The following is a 22,116-nucleotide window of genomic DNA, read 5'->3' as shown; positions in this document are numbered from 1 at the left end:
TAAAAGTCACCATCTCGTCCTATCATGTACCCATCGTCCTTGTACTCCTATAACTGTCAAGTGATGTTTCAAATGATATGTCTCATTGTTGCCATGGCTGACAAACTGCCTGGTTCGGAGACAGAAGAGTAAAGTCAACCGAAGTTGTTCATAAATATTAGTACATGTAATGAAATACATTATGAATATAATATTCAAGTTACCATGGTTACCATTCCAAATGTCAAGTTTTTCAATATTTCACACTCAGAAAAGTGTATTTCATATTTTAAGCAAAGTATTCACATGCATTGGAACGTCCAAAGGATTTCCAGGTTTCAAATCCCACTTAAATTTTTGCTGTCAGATTGCAATACAATTCACAGTCCTGGGTAAAGTACTGAGTGAGGGAGTACAGTTATGATGGGTTAGTGAGTGAGTGGCTTCACGCCGCTTTTCGCAATATCATGGCAGGTGACACTAGAAATAGGCTTCACACATGGTACCCATGTTGGGAATCGAACCAGAGTCTTCGGCGTGACAAGCGAACGCTTTAACCACTAGGCCACCCGACCACCCCAGAGGACTCAAGAACTGGTTTTACACACTGTACTCATCATAATTGTCATCTTCAGTGTGACGAGTGAATGCTTCAACCACTAGGCTACCTCACCACTCCTGATGATGGGTTAACATTGTGCCAAGTATATGTTGTTCTGGTCGATCAGTTGATGACAGAGTAAACACAGAACAATACTCCACCCTCACTGTAGGATCTCCTACAATCAGGTTACAAATTTATCAAATCCATAATTGTTACAAAGGACTGTATTTATCCTTATTACTAATCAGTTCCTTGTGCAAATTACATTAAGATAAGAAAAGCATGACCACAAGCCTATCCTTAACCTACCCGAGGCAAGGGAGTTAACTGACTATAAAACTTTGCTGAACTAGTGTGGAATAAAAGAGTTCAATTTTGGCTTGACTAACTAGTCTATGCATAGTCCAATCACAATCGCCTAACAGAATCCATATCCAAACTGCCCAATAGTTAAGGTATATTAAGGACTAGCAGAAATTTGCCCTTTTTAAGGGTTTTACTATATGCTATCATCATAAGGACTAACTGACTAAAACTGTTAGTTTCTACCCCTGCATGATCTGGTGGATTTCCTCACCCTTCATGTGCGCTGACCCTTCTGGTGGATCTGCTAAACCTGCAAGTATGCTTACTCTAATGGTGGATCTGCTTACCCTGCTTGTGTGTGCTTACTCTACTGGTGGATCTGCTTACCCTGCCTGTGTGTGCTTACCCTTCTGATGGATCTGCTTACCCTGCCTGTGTGTGCTTACCCTTCTGATGGATCTGCTTACCCTGCTTGTGTGTGCTTACCCTTCTGATGGATCTGCTTACCCTGCTTGTGTGTGCTTACCAATCTGGTGGATCTGCTTACCCTGCCTATGTGTGCTTACCCTTCTGATAGATCTGCTTACCCTGCTTGTGTGTGCTTACCCTTCTGATGGATCTGCTTACCCTGCTTATGTGTGCTTACCCTTCTGGTGGGTTTTCTTACTCTGCTTGTGTGTGCTTACCCTTCTGGTGGATCTGCTTACCCTGCCTGTGTGTGCTTACCCTTCTGATGGATCTACTTACCATACCTGTGTGTTCTTACTCTATTGGTGGATTTCCTTACCCTGCTTGTGTGTGCTTACCCTTCTGATGGATCTGCTTACCCTGCCTGTGTGTGCTTACCAATCTGGTGGATCTGCTTACCCTGCCTGTGTGTGCTTACTCTTTTGGTTGATTTCCTTACCCTGCCTGTGTGTGCTTACTCTATTGGTGGATTTCCTTACCCTGCCTGTGTGTGCTTACTCTATTGGTGGATTTCCTTACCCTGCCTGTGTGTGCTTATTCTATTGGTGGCTTTCCTTACCCTGCCTGTTTGTGCTTACTCTATTGGTGGATTTCCTTACCCTGTTTGTGTGTGCTTACTCTATTGGTGGATTTCCTTACCCTGCCTGTGTGTGCTTACTCTATTGGTGGATTTCCTTATCCTACCTGTGTGTGCTTTCTCTATTGGTGGATTTCCTTATCCTACCTGTGTGTGCTTACTCTATTGGTGGATCTGCTTACCCTGCTTGTGTGTACTTACCCTTCTGGTGGATTTCCTTACCCTGCCTGTGTGTGCTTACTCTGTTGGTGGATTTCCTTACCCTGTTTGTGTGTGCTTACTCTATTGGTGGATTTCCTTTCCCTGCCTGTTTGTGCTTACTCTATTGGTGGATTTCCTTACCCTGCCTGTGTGTGCTTACTCTATTGGTGGATTTCCTTACCCTGTTTGTGTGTGCTTACTCTATTGGTGGATTTCCTTTCCCTGCCTGTGTGTGCTTACTCTACTGGTGGATTTCCTTACCCTGCCTGTGTGTGCTTACTCTATTGGTGGATCTGCTTACCCTGCCTGTGTGTGCTTACCTTTTTGGTGGGTTTTCTTACTCTGCTTGTGTGTGCTTACCCTTCTGGTGGGTTTTCTTACTCTGCTTGTGTGTGCTTACACTTCTGGTGGGTTTTCTTACCCTGCTTGTGTATGATTACCCTTCTGGTGGGTTTTCTTACTCTGCTTGTGTGTGCTTACCTTTCTGGTGGGTTTTCTTACCCTGCTTGTGTGTGCTTACTCTATTGGTGGATTTTCTTACCCTGCTTGTGTGTACTTACCCTTCTGGTGGGTTTTCTTACTCTGCTTGTGTGTGCTTACCTTTCTGGTGGATTTTCTTACCCAGGTTGTGTGTGCTTACCCTTCTGGTGGATTTCCTTATCCTACTTGTGTGTGCTTACTCTATTGGTGGATCTGCTTATCCTGCTGGTGTCAGCGCTAAGACTAGACACTAGTCCAACATTTCTTGGGCGTCTTTTCCAATATAGGTTGAGTCTTTTCATAACTATCACTAATAGCTAAGCTTGTTGGACTGAAAGACATGTTGATAGACCTGGGCATCAGACCAGTGACTGAAGTTGCAGATGTTTGTGTGAAATTGCTGACTGTATTGTAAATCCATTCACTCCCTCTCATGGTCCAGGGCAACATCCATATCCAGAATTATCTCCCCTTGACCAAAGTTGGTGCTTCCGAGTGAGCAAATCTGGCTCAGGTCTGATGTCAGCATCATTACCATATCATTGAAGCAGTTAGTGAATGTGTGAGTATGGTAAAACACCACTTTTAGCTAAATTCTAGTCATATCATGGTAGAGGACTCAAGAGTGAGTGAGTGAGTGAGTGAGTGAGTGAGTGAGTGAGTGAGTGAGTGAGTAAGTGAGTGAGGTTTTAAGCCGCTTTTAGCAATATTCCAGCAATATCTCGGCAGGGGACATCAGAAATGGGCTTCACACATTTTACCCATGTCGGGAATCAAACCTGGATCTTCGGCGTGACGAGCGAACCCTTTAACCACTAGGCTACCCGACTGCCCCAGAGGACTCATGAACTCACTGTATTCATCATAATTATCATCTAATAATTACATTGAATTACAGCAGGACCGAGGTTTGACAACAGCTTATATCTAAGTGACTCAAAATGAACTCATCCACATGATTATCAGAGATAACATACACATCCAATATCAACATCCATTTAGCATTAAAATAGATTAAAACTGAAATTGTAATCCAAATTACTGATCATTTGACCAAACGCTATTAAAAAAATAGTTCCGACTCCCTTACGTGACAAGGGTGGGTATAGGCTACAGTGAGGTGAAGCTTCTGGCAGGGAAAGGGAAACTTATTACTGAGTGAGTGAGTTGGGTTTAATGTCGCTTTGAACAGCTACATCAGGGCGTGTCAGCTTCTTGTTGGACGAAAACCCTAAGTGATGCGCGTCTAAGACGTTTACCACTTTGGTGAAACCTACAAGCATGTGTACCGCGCTGACAAACCTGGAAAAAAGAATCAGGGCGAACCAGGATTCGAACCCACGATAATAGATTTGTGGCCATACTGAGAGCAGTATCATCCTTGCATACAGTTACACTGTAGATCTCCAAGGTTATTCTCATACTGATTATAGATATCAGATATAACATCTGGAAAGAGAAAGAACTCCCTGTGAAAAGGTTCCCACCAGTCATGCTAAGTAAATAATTTCAAGGCCAGTAAATATTTTTGTTTCCAGTTTGTGACTTTTTTCAAAACTGATCTAGTAGAGTGAGTGAGTGAGTGAGTGAGTGAGTGAGTGAGTGAGTGAGTGAGTGAGTGAGTGAGTGAGTGAGTTGGGTTTAACGCCGCTTTTAACAGCATTCCAGTCATATCACGGCGTTTCAGCTTAATGTGGGAGGAAAGCCCGAAGTGATGCAGGTCTCAGACGTTTACCACTTCCGTGAAACCCACGAGCACGGGTATGGTGCTGACAAATTTAGAAACATAATCGAGGCGAACCGGGATTCGAACCCACAATCATAGGTTTCTGGAGTGCCCAAGGGACGCAATTCTGCACAGCGAATCGCGGCGCCTTAGACGACTGGGCAACCCGTGCCCCCGGATCTGGTAGAGGAAGACTCCATTTCATTTTATATTTAAGTTACAAATATGTTCCAAATGGGCCACCTTGACCACGCCTTCTGCAGTTCAAAGGATGAAGAGTTGGCCAGGGGAGTGGCCACACCCCACTGCAAGTGGTACAGTGTGTGAAAACGTTTGAATGTGCTGCCAAAAAGGGGGAAACTTGAAGAGGTCTATATAAATCTAAAAATTACAAAAATAGTTGTGGGGTAACTTTAGCATAAGACACAAAAAATGTATATACTACACAAAAGAAGTTAAGGACCACACGATACTTTCATGGTACTATAGTTAATCTGTCACGCCCTGATTTCATTTTACTACTTTGACAGATTAACAATAATAATATGAAAAAATCAGATGGCCCTTAACTCCTTTTGCGTAGTGTATGTACAAGTCCAACCATGATGCTTTGACATGCCATGCAACTGAGCTCCTAACATCAACACTTCACTAGTCATGCAGGTTCATTAATAAACTGTTACCATGGTAACAGTTTTTCATTAATTTCAAAATTCTCACATTAAAGCCAGTAATCATGATGCTGCTATGAAAGTTAACAAGATGGAAATTTTGATATTTTGGAAAACACTGTCGAGGGCCGAGGGAATGAAAAACAAAGTTCACTTCATGAGTGAGTGATTTTATTCCAAGAAAAACAGAACAATACAGTGTTACAAAAAAAGATCAAAGTGATTCCATAACAGAGGTACAAGATATATCTGAAGATAAGTATAATAATCTCAGTTTGTCAAACATCCTGATAAAGCTCATGCAATAGCAAGCATGGAGCATCATGAGAACTGATCTTAACATTGGAGAAGAACCTCATCCGACCACAGGCTAACTCGTGTTCATCAAAATCAAGAAACATAAAATACATTTTGTTTACACTTATTAAAACTCTGTTAACCAAATAACAATTATTAAAATCAAAGTGATCAATAAATGTATAAACAAATAAGTAACAAATGATGAACAATAAACTAAATATAATTAAAAAAAATAATATTCTGAAACAAATTCACTAAAAAAAAATAGAAGTAATTTGAACGAAACAAAAATATGTGGAATGTACCATTGTTATTAGACATTGTCATGTATGCATGTACCAAATATCTACCAGTATGCATGAATACTTGCATGCCTAAATATTTTACTATCGTCTGCACAATTCATAATTAATTCTCAGCACAACCCACTGTGAGCCCACACCCTTGTTAAGCATGTGACCTGCATAGCAATTGTCAATGATCTCTGTGTGTGAATATGATATCTGACATAGTCCCAGGGTACAACACAAACAAGGAAAGCGGAGTCAAATAACAATGGATCCACGTCCGTATCTTACACTGGCTGTGAACTGCCCCCAATATAGCGAGTAAAACCAACCACCTGTAGATTGCAGAGACAGTTTGCATTACGGAATTAGAATGACATCACCATAACATGGCTGACTGGCCATCTGCAATTCATGTGCATTTCTCATCTCCCACTGGTCCTTAATTACTCTCCGCCCATAAACAATAAAACAATACATCCCTCCCTTCATCCACCTCAAAATATACAATTCTTCCTGGAAAAAGCTTTTCTTGTATCATCATTTGTTTTTATCTATCCTTGTATTATTTTCAAAATGATATTCAAAGGGAAGTAACTCTGCATGTAAATTTTTGTTTTTCCCTGTCAGCTCTTCACTTTGTCTCCGTTGAAACTGCCCCCACCCCCCCACACACACACACTACAGCTGCACTTGAGTTGGCAGACTGAGTTTTGATAACAGATGGTCATATACAAGGTCTGGAATGCTCTACTTGAATTCAAACACAGAGTTATGGAAACTGACCCCTTGAAAAGCAGCACCAACAAAATACTGATGAAGATGCCTTTGGCAATCGTTCAGTTGTATTCTTAACCAAAGGTATTGCCTTTAAATATTTTTAATAGAGTTCATCAATCGCCTGCTCCCTGAAGTTTATGCAATTGGACCACAGAGATAAGAAACACACAGCATAGCTGCCTGCATGAGGTCGAGCTCACCAGCTGAGTATGGCTTCCATAATATCATGGCGGGACACGGGAATTACACCTGATACACTGTTCCCTTTCCTAACATTGAGTCCATGAAATAAAGTTATCTTATTTAAAAACATATATCTACAAAATAAAAAATATAAACCAAATGGAGCCCTGAACAATGCCTAATTTCAGAGCTGAGACAATTGAGGCTTTCTAAATCACTTAGACTTGAGTTTGATGTATTTTATAAGTTGTTATCAAGGGTCTGAGAGACTAATTGTCTCCACCACTTCCTGGAGGGATCCATGTGGGCTGATTGTATGACACAGGCTAGGTATCACACAGGACAGTGTCAGGGGGGCAGCAGGGCTTAGATTCTTGGTACTGACACTTTCATCCAGGTAAGTCAAGCCAGGTGAGGTCAAAGTGTAAACAGGTCTCTGTATGGCCTACATTGAACTGTTCGTACAAGCACACTGACCTACAGAGGATCACTAACCTGACTGACAACAAAGCATCCTTATCCTCAAGATGAACCTTCCCTATTCACTATATATCACACCCTATTCACTACTTATCACACCCTATTCACTATATATCACACAGTTTTCATCACACCCTATTCACTACATATCACACCTTATTCACTATATATCACAGTTTTCATATGACTGTCACAATGCAGGTCAATGTAACAATGATGTGATACGTCACATGGGTATTGTGGCTGTGCGCAGCAAATTTCAGTACATGCATATTATTTCAATGTTTGCCTGTTTGTCATCATGTTTGTTAAATTTCCACCAAAAGACTGACTCATTAACAAAAACAAAAATATTTTTGTTTACATCCCCCTCTCTTCTAGCTGAGTGTCCTCAGACTCCCAGGCCCCTCCCAGCTATGTCTATGGAGACATCCCCCCCCCCCCCCCATCAGCTATGTCCCCAACACACACTCCCCTTTTTCCCAGACCCCTGCCCTGCCTTCTAGCTATGTATCTCCAGACCCCACACCTTTTTTCTAGCTGAGTGACTCCCAGCCCCCTCCTAGCTATGTGCCTTGAGACATTTGTCCCTCACCGCATGGGCATGGCTCTATCTACAGATTACTTACATCATATCACATTAACTGGATTTAAGCCTGTGGTCAGAAAGTGATCTCACAACATTTCACCTCATAACTCCATCACCATGGAAACCCTAAAAGGGCATCAATTCAACCTCAATGTTTTCATGAGCCTCCAATACCTAAATAAACTAAAACCCAGAAATTCAACTGACATAAAACACTCGAAAAGACGAAAGAAAAAATAATCTTATTTTATCAACTGAAACAATAGCTGAGGATTTATATGATAAACCCCAAACCTTGTTCAACAGAACAGCTCCGTAATATCTCAAGAGAATATTGTTGCCCTTTTAGGTATATCATGTATATTCTGGCGCCAAAACAAAATAATAAATATGGACAAGACGGATTACATATTCATCTGATATAAAGACCAGAGAACTGATATGACCGTACATAACAGGTGACCCAAGCAGTAGACTATCACACATGGAACCAGGGTTAGGAATTAATGCTTATTTCTCTAGTCATCAAAGATCACCTGTTGCATCTACGTAATGGTGAAAATGGAAGTCGACAAGGAAATGACACAAATCCTTCCTGGAGTTTACAAGTCTCTTAACTCTCAGACTTATGTTCCTATGGAACCCTGGGAAGAAGAAACCACCACGTACATGCATCATTTGGCTTCAGGTATGCTATAAACTTCAGTAAACATTCACAAAAAGCTGGCAAAGAGAAACCTACCAAAGAGTAACCATGACGATTGTGACCAGAAAAGTAGCATATCCTTGTAGGCCTATGTGGGAACATGATATGGCGTACATCAACATCAGCAGCCATAACAACACCGATAGAAACCCAGGAGTGCTAATATTTGTCTACACGATTATCTTAAATGTTAGGTGAAACATTTCAACCTGTCTGAATCACTCTTTTATACCATTTGAGGATCTCAGTGTTACACTGGAAGAGCAAGGCTGGCTCTACACAGTGTGTGCATGGAATCAAGTACTTCAGAACGGCAATACTCTATCAGGACGGCAAGAAAACTGCATCTTGAATCTGTGCTTCAAGCTAACAATTTATTTAGAACTTGCCCATGTAATAACATACAGGTGAGTGCAATAACAAAACCAGTCCACTCGGCCAAGGAATTTCTTTATCATGGGTCATTTAGCTATAGGCAATGGCGAGTGGCTCATATTTCGACTCCTTGTGTTTATGGAATGTTTCGACATTTTGCCTCTTATTACATAATGAGGCTCGGACTCATGGAGTTATACCACTGCGTTGTAACGTACTTGGCAAGACCACATTTATGCTGATTGTGTGTCAGGATTATGTAGATAATACATAGCACTTATAACACATAATAGTATTGGGTAGTATATAGCATTTCTGGGATTATCATGTAATTAATAGCAGTAATACTTAGTCATCATAGTAACTTATGAAACCGATCATCTTTATATATGTGATAATGTTAGATAATGTATATCCTTCTTTGATTATGCATTGCTGAATAATTTGATTGATTTGTCATATGACATAAATAGATATCTTCACAGCTCTGTGATGGAGGTACTCAGTGTCCAACCCAGAATTAAAAATCAAGGGGGGACTTGTCCCCCCATCATGTAGAAAATAGGGGGGATTTTGAAAAAGTAGGGGGGATAATTGCTTTCTTAAAAAATGTCTTATTTTGTATTATGTACTGGAACATCATCATATAAAAGTGTAACAGATCAGAATAAAGAACTGAAATGAATAACAATACTTTGTGCTTTTTTCTATTTTGATTAAAAAAGTCTGTAATTCTTTTGTTTTTGCACGACATGGTCATTCACTATTCAAAAGATCGTCTGCTATGACAGTCGGCGATTCATATAGTGTGATTTCAGAAACGAAACTAAAACGAACTAAAATGCTCAAAAATATTTTCAGAACTATTCAAGATAGAATATTTATTGTCTTTAAACATCTTGTCAAAGGTTTTTGATTACTAAACAACAAAATACAACATAATTTTGATCAAAGTTTTGATACGTTTTCTACTAAAGTAAATCAAATTTCGTTTCCTTTGCCAATCCTATCGATAATTTATACAGCAACCCAAGGGATGTCACTCGTGTTCAAACTTCCGGTTGTTATCAATCGGTCTTCGACAGTTGTTTACAATGTTTGCTGTGAACTGTCTTTCTTCGTTAATTGATTAAAGATTTAGTGAGTATTGAATCTAGAGGTAGGGATAAACAGCTGATAAAGTAAGTGACTGTACAAGAAATTACTGTGCGCGACAGATCGCGCTTTGATTCTTTTATGAGGGGCGATTTGATTTTTTTAGCGTGAATAGCGTAATCGCGGGCCTGGGTTGGGCACTGTGTCCTTGACAATATTTAATAGCCTGTTTGTTAAGTCAGAAGACTTGAACCACAATTTGACACACACACAAGAGGAGTTCAAACAAAGCAATAAAAAATATCAAATAAATGATCCAAAGAAAATGAATATAAAAAGTCACCAAACATGGTTGGTAAGACAATTACAAACTTGGGCTCATTTGAAAATCAGTGTGCATCAAATAATAAAACAGTGCACTTTCTTCATGTTACTAAGTGTTGGAGAAAACCTATACTGACGACAGCAGACCCAACTCATCGGTGGAATGTAAACAATGCTACTGTACAGAACTATAACCAACTACCTACAGGACCCTTGGTTATCTCTAAGACTGATTGGACCTCTATGATTATCTGTTTGTTATGTACAATAGCTAACATATAGGGCTCCCTGCTCCAATAAATCTACTCCATCAGAGTCAATGTTCTGAAAACATTTAAAAGTCCTTAGTAAGAGACTTTCTTTACATCTAGCATGGATTAAGTTAATAAAATAAAATATTCCAACACTTAAACTAAAACAATCTGAAACCCTACAAAATTAAGCTCCTATCCATGGAACCATTTATGAACCCTGGGCCCCCTTGCACAAAGCAGCTGCAAAAACTAACATTTTTAGTCCACGAGTCCTTATCATGATAACATACAACAAAACCTTTAAAAATGGCAAGTTTCCCACAGTCCTAATGATACCTTAACTATTGGGCAGTTGGCAAGGACTACAGTACTAGTGCCAATTTCTAACGCTACAGGCAATCTCAACACTAAGACTACTTGTAAGTCCGTGGGTAAGTAAGGGAGTTACGATGGTCTTAGCGCTAAGGCTGCTGTGTGCAACCCGAACCAGGGCACCTTATACAGTAATGTAGGGCTGGCTGAAAAGATTGATAATTGGAATTATCATCGATGGGAAGAAATATTAACGATAATCGACATGAAACTGTTGTCATTAATAACAACTCACATCAACTATTGAACAAAGTAAAGTTTAGATTTACCAAAACAGATTTGTCATTGTCAATAATGTCAATTGCCGAGGACGGAAAGCAACTGTTTTTGTTATATCTCATGTCCACAAAGTAATCCATACTACATGTGTCACTAGTCACAAGTGGCGTGAAATCTGTTGACTTCTTTCAGGACTTTCTTGCATATTTGCTTAAAGTTCCTTCTTCAATACTTATCGAAAACTGATCGATATTTAGTTAGCAATTATTGATCTCTAAGATCTATATCGACAACCAGCCCTACATTTATGCATATGAGAAATACAGGAAGTCTGGCATGCTGCTTCCACAGTTACCAGTAGTATACAGGACTACAGTGTACAGATCAGCATTATTAAGCATAGAGCAGAAATATCACAGCATCAAAGCATCAAGCTTGGTAATAATATGCAAGACAATGATAATCACACCTGCATATCATAGAATAAATAACTTGATATATATGCTAAATAGTTTGTAAAATGTCAAAACATGTTTGATATATTAGTGCAGTTTTATTAGGTTATGTAGAGACTGGCTATCTAAATGGGTGTAAATATATATTATGTATAATATGAGATGATAAAATAGATTTTTCAAAAGATCTGGTAACAACGAATTACCTCCGTTAAGATCTTTAGCCCAATCATGGCGATATAGAAACAAAAGTGGCTTATTTACAACAAAGTCTTCTCTGGACTGGCAAATATGCTGACTTTGATATTTCCAATTAAAAAATATGATTATCACATTCGTTTCAGTTAATTTTGATTTAAACTTCTTAAACACAGAATCATAAGAAATAGTTGCCATACATTTTCAGTATTAATAAAAATACAATCTATAAGGAATAAGGAGATATGTAATAGCAGAATAAACTAAGAGTTGAGAAGTATCCACTGGATGGAGCTCGGACTCTCACTCTAGGAATGTTTTGCATAACAGGAATGAAAGACAATTCTATCATCAACTGACTGATTTGTTATAATAGAGTCTGAGCAAACAGTTAAATAGGACAAATATTGCCCCTTGAGACAGAATCATGTGCCTGTGTTTGGTCAAGAGCACACTTAAATGTCTACTGGAACGTTTCTCAATCAAGAAGAGTGAGTGAGTGAGTGAGCTGGGTTTAACGCCGCTTCTAACATTATTCCAGTTATATCACGGCGCGTCAGCTTAATGTTGGAGGAAAGCCTGAAGTGATGCAGGTCTCCGACGTTTACCACATCGGAGAAACCCACGAGCACAGGTATGGTGCTGACAAACCTAGAAACACAATCGGGGCGAACCGGGATTCGAACCCACAATCATAGGTTTCTGGCGTGCCCAAGGGACGCAACTCTGCACAGCGAATTGCACCGCCTTAGACGACTGGGCCACTTTGTTATGAAAGAGTCTGAGCAAATAGAGTTAGAATAGTGTCCCTTGTTAAAATATTGCCCCTTGTGACAGAATCACGTGCCTGTGTTTGGTCAAGAGCACACTTAAATGTCTACAGGAATGTTTCTCAATCAAGAAGATGGTTACAGGGGATATGGCTAATAGTTATATTTGCAATCCCCTAATTCACAGAGTTATCACCTAAACAAAACTGTGACGGGATCCTCACAGATCCACAAACAAGGTACACAGACAAATTTACTGATTCAATTCAATCAGTTTTTTCCTAACCCTAAAGATTGAATTATGCATATTCACATTTCAATCAGTTTTTTCCTAACCCTAAAGATTGAATTATGCATAATCACATTAAAATTACTATATGAAAAAATACACTAAATCTTGATATGACCAATATCCAAGATGACATCTACAGGTTAATAAAGGATTTCAGTGACAAAATCCCCAGACCTATCCTGTGCAGATAAAACTAGATCATTTTCTGTTTTGTTACTATTATACTAAGTTCAAGCTTTTGTGTATGACTTGTTCAAATGAACATACCGCTGCCATGCAAACAATCATAACTAGTAAATACAAAAATAGTACTCCGTAAATATGTACAGACATCAAATAGCAGATGAATACTGATCTCCACAACTGCTTCAAGTACTACTCCACTGCTTCAAATACTACTCCACTGCTTCAAGTACTACTCCACTGCTTCAAATACTACTGCAAGATTGGCAAAGTAAATTAAACATTTATGGATAAGAACTTCTTAATTAATAGTGACGTTTCAGTATAGATCCTCATACTGTTGCTTGACAATATAATACAGTATAATAAAGAAGTTGAAATGCCTATGAAACAATACCACTCCTTTGCTTCAAACACTACCATACTACTACTACTACTACTACTACTACTACTACTACTACTACTACTACTACTACTAGGAAACGAATAAAACACCCCACCCCCTACTATCAACATCATCAAAAGGCTACAAGAAAGTAGAATTCTCAAACACGGGGAGGAACTGTATATCATATATACACGATGGCTAAATGTAAGCAACTTATCGGAATCACTGAATCAATCAGTATAGCTGTAGAGAGCTTTAAGCAATATTCCAGCATTATCACAGTGGTGAACACCTAAGACGGCATGCATTGAAAAGATCAAGATTACCAAATTAACACAACAGCGAGAGAGAGAGAGAGAGGGAGAGAGAGAGAGAGAGAGAGGGGGGGGGGGGGGGGGGAAGGGGATTTATACTGCCAGATTTATACTGCCAACTGCCAACTAGCCAACAAGATGCGGGCAGACTCGAGATGACGGAGGCAGTCTCCGGGCAGACACTCATCAACTACACCACAGAGGCAGTCTCCAGGCAGACACTCATCAACTACACCACAGAGGCAGTCTCCGGGCAGACACTCATCAACTACACCACGGAGGCAGTGTCCGGGCAGACACTCATCAACTACACCACAGAGGCAGTCTCCGGGCAGACACTCATCAACTACACCACGGAGGCAGTCTCCGGGCAGACACTCATCAACTACACCATGGTGGCAGTCTCCGGGCAGACACTCATCAACTACACCATGGAGGCATTCTCCGGGCAGACACTCATCAACTATACCATGGAGGCAGTCTCTGGGCAGACACTCATCAACTACACCACAGAGGCAGTCTCCGGGCAGACACTCTATCTACTAGATCACGGAGGCAGTCTCCAGGCAGACACCCTATCTACTAGATCACGAAGACAGTCACACGTAGGCTAAGATGTTGAAGTTCTGAATGGCAGGACTGGTGGTTAAAAACTGACATACCAAAGTAGGATTGCACAAACATGCCACAGACATCAACACAGCAGGACAGGTCATTTAAAATTTATGACGCTGGCAGTTTGGCATAAGTTACAATGCTATCAGGTACCAGTATGGCAGGACTGTATTGGATAAACTACTGAATGCACGATTTGATCACATTATACTCATGTTCAAAAGAAACGAATATGATGAATGTCTGTTGGTTGTTGTTCAATGACACACTCATGAGGACTGATATGAGAGTGAATTACCCGAGCAGAAGTCTGGGTCAGTTTCACTTCCATTATCGTTCAAATTCATACAATATGCAGGCAGGAAACAACAGAAAAGAGACCCGTCCAAGTGAAAACTGGCCTCGTAATATTTCCCTACTGATCATGCTGATGCGGCCTTGTTTCACAAACAAACGTCCACCTTGACTATTACTAGACACTGTTTACAGGGTCTATAAATCTTCTGTCTACTGTGTATAGCATCAATCAGAAAAAACATGGTCAATAACAGGAATATCGTCATAAGGAGTGACCATAATGCCATACTGAACAACATTTCAGTCACATCACTGGGTTTCATTAATGTGGGAGGAAAGTTGGTGAGCGATGCAGGTCTGAAAAGTATCCATGGGTGTATCCTTATCAGGGCATGGAAACTAATGCTCATAAGATCCTGGCATGCCTTAGGGTCACAACTCTGCACAGTGAATTGCCTTAGGCAACACCCCATCTTGAGGACCAAGCCCGTGATCACATTATATCATAAGTAATGATTGACATTTCATTCAAGTGCAGTGTGTTGAAAGAAAAGTGAAGCTCAATTGCAAGAAATAAACAAGGATATCAAACATAATATCACCAGAGTTTGAATAGATTCAAGCAGAAAGGAAGGATAAATCAGTGTTCGAAGTTAACAGGTCCTTGGGCCTTTTAGGTTTCCCATATTCCCCTATAGTATTTGAATACAGGAACTCCATAGTCGGTGGACATTAGGTTGATGACAAAGACCCATCGACTTAAGTTCGAACACTAATGTGGCAGTGAACAATCACACGAAACCAGAGCTCCTCCTAAACTGCTTACTTGCATAAAATATGCAAAATAAATCACCATTACCAACTGATTTTTAGTTGTTTGCACACAAACACTCATAAAAAAAGTAAAAAAATCCAATATCATAACAACACTCTGCGTAAGTACTTAATGTATCCTTTTCAAATTGTGTATCTAGGTTTGTTCACAGATCTTTATTTACTGATCCAATGCAGGCATCACACATATGGACTCTATGGAGCTTTGTCAAACTCAGTGATACTCTACATAACACACTTGTGTAGTTGTAGCTGTCACCTCACACATTACAGTCTGCGACTTGGGCCACTACCCTGCAGCCCAAGCCTAGTGAGATTCTGTTCTGTCTAGTAAAGTACAGCTAATTAAAGTCCAAATAATGACACTGAAATTTACTGAAAATATTAAGAGCTACTCAAGCCATTGAGTTTAAAAACTAGTACTGATCACTTCAGATTTGATATGTGAATTTCATTATTACATCTCTACATGTATTTTGTGTTGTCTTAAATAAACATGACAGTTTGATACATACTTTTCTTAAAAATAATCATGTTTTGTTTCCATTGCTACACTAAACAAATACACAATGTTATCCAAATGGTGCATTCAGAACAAGGTATTGAGACATTTTGTCTTGTGACTTCTGTGTATCGATTAGGGCTGGGACGATACACCAACTGTGTGATCCGATACGTATCCCGATACTTGTATGTGCTAGTATCTGTAGTACCCATAGTTTTCATAGACAGGATATTCAATACCTGGCACACTGATGATTTACAGTTGGTAGTGTCAAGTATGGTGAAATGATTGAAGATATTTACTTTTTCACTACTAATTATTGTTTGGTGTAACATTTATTAAAGAATACATTTAAGGTAAGAATCGATACTTTTAACTTAGGGTGCAACTGTGATCGATATTTGTACCAGGAAGTGAAATATCGCAATCCACCGATGCATCGGTGTATCGTCCCTCCACTAGTATCGATTCAGCGCTTGTGGGGATCAGATAAGACACCAATTAAAATGGTAGCAAATATGAATCTAGACTAATGGACATTAGCTCATTTGCTTTATGGCAGATGAACACAAGTTGAGATTGTCTGTGACAGTCCAACATTATCAAAAACCTCTGACTCTAATCATGCAGTCCAAATAGAAACTTTGAAACACTCCTCTCACACATGCTAGTTAAGTTAACCTCACAAACAAGAAGGTTTATGAAAGCCCAACCTTAATTAACAACAGACATCACCACAAACCTGCTATGCTAATTTGGGTGCAAAACGGATGGCTAACTATCCATGCTCTTATTCCACACATTGCCAGAACTGAGGAACATCAACATGCAAACACGACTTTCCTTTCCAGTGTTAAACACAAACCAAAGACAACTGAGCTTGCCACTGCGTATTCAACTTGATTCATGTTTCCCACATAGAATGCCAAAGAAGAGGGAGGGACTCTGCCTTTCAGACAGTACAAGTGACTAGACAACTATCAAGAGCACCAAACTTTGAAATCAAACATATACAATGCAATCTTTTTTAAACCAACACATCTACCTGCTTTAAGCTACTGATATATATGTGAATTGGAAAAACAACAACTAAAACTTAAAGAAACCCTAAGATATGAGTGAATGAAAACTTAATGGACCTTAACCACACAATTTTTTGAATTTCACCATAAAATGTAAAGTCATTCTACACAAATTGAAAACAGCATCGACCTAATTTCCACCTTTTACTTGACGAACAAGTGCATTGAAACAACACTTTTTAGAAATGTATTTTAATTCAAGTCAAGTTATTGAGCAAAGACAGACCAGGAAGAGCACCAGTAAGATTAAGTCCAGCTCAATCTCTTATTTGAAGATACTCTTGAAAAACTTTCCAAACTTTTTGCCCTTCTTTCCTTCCTTTGGACTGAGTGGAGCTGATATGACCGACACTCCCTCAGCCCCACTGCTGGTAGAGCCCGGATCATCAGACACCACAAGGTCTCCTGACCCAACTGAGATGGAATCACTGGAGGAGGCTTTTGCATATGATCCAATACTAATAGTTTCTCCCTTGCCTTCAGACTGGTCACTCTCTTTCATGTCCTCTGCTTTGTCAATGACAATCTGTACTTCAGCTTCGTGAGACTTCGATGCAGTTGTGCCATATTCAGTCTTGTTTCCATCTTCACAAACAGTTTGATCTTCGGGATCTTCGGGATCTTCCAGGACTTCATCAATGTCATCAAAACTGTAGGCGTCATTCAGCAAGTCATCTTCAGACAGCTCGCCGTCGCTCCTCATACGACTCTCACTTTTCAGTTCAGAGGAAGATGCTGAAGGCATGGGACTGTCCACATCTTTCATTTCTTCTTCAAGTAACTTCATTGGAACCTCTTCCTTTATGAAGACTTCATCATCAGAATCGCCAGAATATTCAGATCTTTTCAAAACATTATCTTTCTGTCCTTGTTCAGGTTCCTCTCGTTTACTTTCTGCCTGTTCCTTAGATCCCTCCTCACCATGAATTCTCTCCCCACTTCCATCATCAGAGCAATCCTGCTTCTCAACTTTTGTCTCTTCTGTGTTTTCTTCAGAAGACATTGGAACATTGTCCTCAGGCTTTGAAGAATCCTGGTTTATGGAGTAAATACTGTCCTTTCCATCACTTCTATCAGGACTTCCCTCTCCAACTACCAGAGAGGAGACAGTGCCCCCTGCAGGCACATTTTGACTATCAGCTTCATTTGAAGATAACTTTTCTCCTTCTGGTTTAACAGCCTCTCCTGGTTCAGTATCTTGCAGGACCCTCATTTCTGCATCACCTTCTGGATTCTTAGTTTCAACTGTTACATCCTTCTTATCAGTTGAAACCTCACTTTCCTCTAATTCTTGACTTCCCTTTGAGTTTGCAGGATCTTTAGAGCAAGTAGCATCTGCATCAGAGACTTCTTGCTGTTCTATCTCAACTGACAAATTTCTGTCGCTTGTGGATTCTTCCTTTCCATCCATTACTGGAATTTCATTTTTGGACTCTTCAGTTCCTTCACTCTTGACAGCAAAATTGACATCAGTGGTTTCTTCAGAAGGTTCTTTTGCCACATCATTAAACTGATCCAATGCTGTTTTATCTTTGATAACATTTTTATCATCTTCATCACTGCGCTTGAGTTTCTTTACTTCACCGTCATCTTCCCGTGTCTTGTCAGATTGGTTCTCTTCCTGTGTTGCTGGAATCTCATCACCAACTTCCACACCAACAATGACACTTTGATCTTGTGTGCCCACAGTGACATCAGATCCTCTTTCCACAGCATCAGCTGCAGTGCCTGACTGATCAGATGCTACAGGATTCTCTTCCTGTGTTGCTGGAATCTCATCACCAACTTCCACACCAACAATGACACTTTGATCTTGTGTGCCCACAGTGACATCAGATCCTCTTTCCACAGCATCAGTTGCAGTGCCTGACTGATCAGATGCTACAGGATTCTCTTCCTGTGTTGCTGGAATCTCATCACCATCGTCCACCCCAACAATGACACTTTGATCTTGTGTGCCCACAGTGACATCAGATCCTCTTTCCACAGCATCAGTTGCAGTGCCTGACTGATCAGATGCTACAGGATTCTCTTCCTGTGTTGCTGGAATCTCATCACCAACTTCCACACCAACAATGACACTTTGATCTTGTGTGCCCACAGTGACATCAGATCCTCTTTCCACAGCATCAGCTGCAGTGCCTGACTGATCAGATGCTACAGGATTCTCTTCCTGTGTTGCTGGAATCTCATCACCAACTTCCACCCCAACAATGACACTTTGATCTTGTGTGCCCACAGTGACATCAGATCCTCTTTCCCCAGCATTAGTTTCAGTCCCTGACAGATCCGATGCTACAGTATCCACTTGTTCATCTCTGCTCCCCTCTTCCGCCTCCTCTTTCTCAGTTTCTTTGTGACCTGTCAAATCAGACATATCCTCACTGGAACCCTGATCACCCTCTGAAAGCTGCTGTTCTTTGACCTTAGCAGACTCATCATCCTTGGTTGAAGATGCTCCATCTTCACTGTCATCCTTCTTGGTCTCTCCAATACCCTCCAAGTCTGCTGGCTGAACCTTGTCAATGTTTTCCTGCTGTCCATCCAGAGGTTTGCTCCCATCATCTTCCTCTCTCTGAACATGGCCCTGTATCAGCTCTTTGGTGCAGACCCCAGTCTCCACATCCTCAATTGTCTCTTTCTTTTCAGATTCATTAACCTCCCCACTTCTGTCATCTTCATCTAACGAAAAATCCTCCAATTCTTCCTCCTCAGTATCTGGACTTTCACTGTGGCTTTCTTCCTCTTCTTTACTGTCCTCATTTTTTACATCAACATCAGCCTTGATGGCAAATTCTTCAACCTTTTCCTTTGCATCTCCACCCTCAGCACAACAGTCTTCCTTCTCTTGATCTAGCTCTACATCACCCTGTCCTTCAGCCTTTCCTTCATTCTTGTCAACTCCCTCCTCAACTTTACCCAGATCCTTTTCTTCCTTTTTATCTGTTTCAGGGGGTACACAACCATCTGCCTTCCCTTGATCCTCTTCCATAGCTGGTAGGCCTTCATCAATTCCTTTTGCAGCTCCACCCTCAACACTTACCAGATCCTCTTTCTCTCCATCCTTGTTCTGGGTAACACCACTCACTACCTGTTCAAAATCTTCTACCTCTATCAGATCTTTTTCTTCAACATTTTCTTCAGATTCAACATTGTTACTGTTGTCAACTCCCCCTTGAACTCCATGCAGCTCAACTAGACCTTGACCCTCTTCTAAGGCAACACATTTCTCCACCTCAAGATTATCCACTTCTATCTCCTTCTCTGAAGAATCTTCTATCTTGTCTTGAGCGACTCCATCCTCAACATTTCTCAGACTGTCCACATCTCCTTCCATAGATTCTTTATCATCAAGTTCATCCCCACTGTGACAAACTCTATCCTCAAATTCATCATCTTCACCTACCCTTTCAGTATCACAAGCTGATTCTTCAGGCTCAACAGGACCTTCAGCTTCCTTACTGCCACTCTGCTGCAGATCCACCTTCCCTCCTAAGAACTCATAATTGGTCTTGTCCTTATTGACAGCAAAGGGTGAGGGAGTACTGATTGCATCAAAGAACTCATCCCCCTCTTCATCAGTGTCAGGCTCAATAATTTTGACTTGACCAGAGAATACTGCGTGGGGATTTACAACATCATCAGGGGAGAATATGCCAGAATCATCTCTAGGCAGCCCATCAGGTGAACTCTGCAGTTCTAGATCTAGAACAGGAACTGCTGACCTTGTTTCTGAAAGACTCTCCTCAATACTCAAGACACCAACAGCCTTATCACCATCTTTACTATTCTGCTCAGTTCCTTCTTTATCCTGATCATTTGACTCCAACTCATGAGATTCTTCTCCACCTAGTTCAGATTCATCTCCACCCAACTGAGATATTGCCTGAGGTTCAGTCAGACTTTTACTGCCCTCACTACCCAAGACTTCAACACCCTTATCACCATCTTCATTATTCTGCTTAGTCCCTTCTACAACCTCTTCATTTAACTCAGATTCATCTCCACCCAATTCTGTCTCGGGTTCTTTAAGAACACTTGCAACCACTCCACCCTCACCACCATCTATGTCTGTGCCAGAACCATCTGCAACATCACCTAAAGCAGATGGTCCACTCTCAGACCCATTTTCATTACAAAGCCCTTTGTTGGGGACCAACACAGAATCAGAACCATCCTGAAGATCTTGCTCACATTTATCCCCCACCCTTTCCCCATCTGCTTCATTTTTACCCAAAGGTATGTCTGAGCCCTGACCTTCGGGTGTCCCTGATTCTGTGCTGCCTCCCCGCCCGTCACTACATGGTTTAGTTTCATGCACAGGACTACTTCTAAGATGATGCTGATTGGCAGTACCTAATGACCCATCTCCTGCTTCTTTCAATATTTCTATGGATTCTGATGACAGCAGCACGGATCCCCCTGTTGGCACTGGACCATTGGACATGGATGAGTTCTTCTCCAGCTTGTACTCTCCGCTCTCTGTGGACATGATCACAAAACCACTCTCCTGGAAAACAAAACATGAAAGTGTTCATGCAATTACACACAATCCAGTGCTTGAGATGAAGGGGATCCTGGGGTCCTTGAGCTTCCCTACTTTGCAGAGACCCCAAATCTTTCATTTTCACCATTAGGATTACAACAAAGAACAAAAAGTTAATTTTGAAAATTGTACATTTACAAGATTCTGCCACAGTTCTGTAAATAACTCAAAAGTAAAGCACCAGTCTTATATCAAAGATTTTTGAATCTACTAATGTGAAATCAAATACTGGGAACATTTTTTATAGTATTTAATGGTAATTATACAGGCTTTTATGAGCTGAGCTTACCAGAAGGACATTTACTGGACATGTGGCTAAAGTGACAGATTGGTCTACTCTTTTTAACAAGTGGCCTTGAGTATGAGCCTGGTATGTTTCTGATTATGTGTGGATCATTAGATTGTGACAGACTTATGCAACTGAGGGAACTGTTTGATAACATGGATAAATAGCTAGAGTGTGATCGAGCAGAAAAAACTACAATAATTAATTAAATTGATATAGATCCAATGATCCTGGATCCTTTTCTGATAGTTGAAGGCAGACGAGACTGGTGCAGATAGCCAGAGGATAATGATCAGTGCAACTCTGGGTTCAAACCTACGACCATCAAATCTTGGCACAGTTAAATGACACAATTCTGCATGAGGACTTGTGGTG

The 22,116-nt window shown here is 40.5% G+C and overlaps 1 protein-coding gene across 1 annotated transcript in view; it reads right to left on the bottom strand.

Moving 5' to 3' along the window:
• Positions 1-7,493: 7,493 nt before the first annotated feature.
• The window catches only part of LOC124151152, a 29,407-nt gene continuing 14,784 nt past the window's right edge, over positions 7,494-22,116 (bottom strand). The window contains exon 8 of the mRNA XM_046523500.2: positions 7,494-21,419. Within this exon, the coding sequence (XP_046379456.2) occupies positions 17,175-21,419 (4,245 nt within the window). The 3' untranslated portion in view covers positions 7,494-17,174. The remainder of the gene's footprint in view (positions 21,420-22,116) is intronic.

Source organism: Haliotis rufescens, unplaced genomic scaffold (genome assembly GCF_023055435.1).
Source record: "Haliotis rufescens isolate VD_foot unplaced genomic scaffold, xgHalRufe1.0.p SCAF_43, whole genome shotgun sequence".
NCBI lineage: Eukaryota > Metazoa > Mollusca > Gastropoda > Lepetellida > Haliotidae > Haliotis > Haliotis rufescens.
This window is presented reverse-complemented; position numbering and strand designations above follow the sequence as displayed.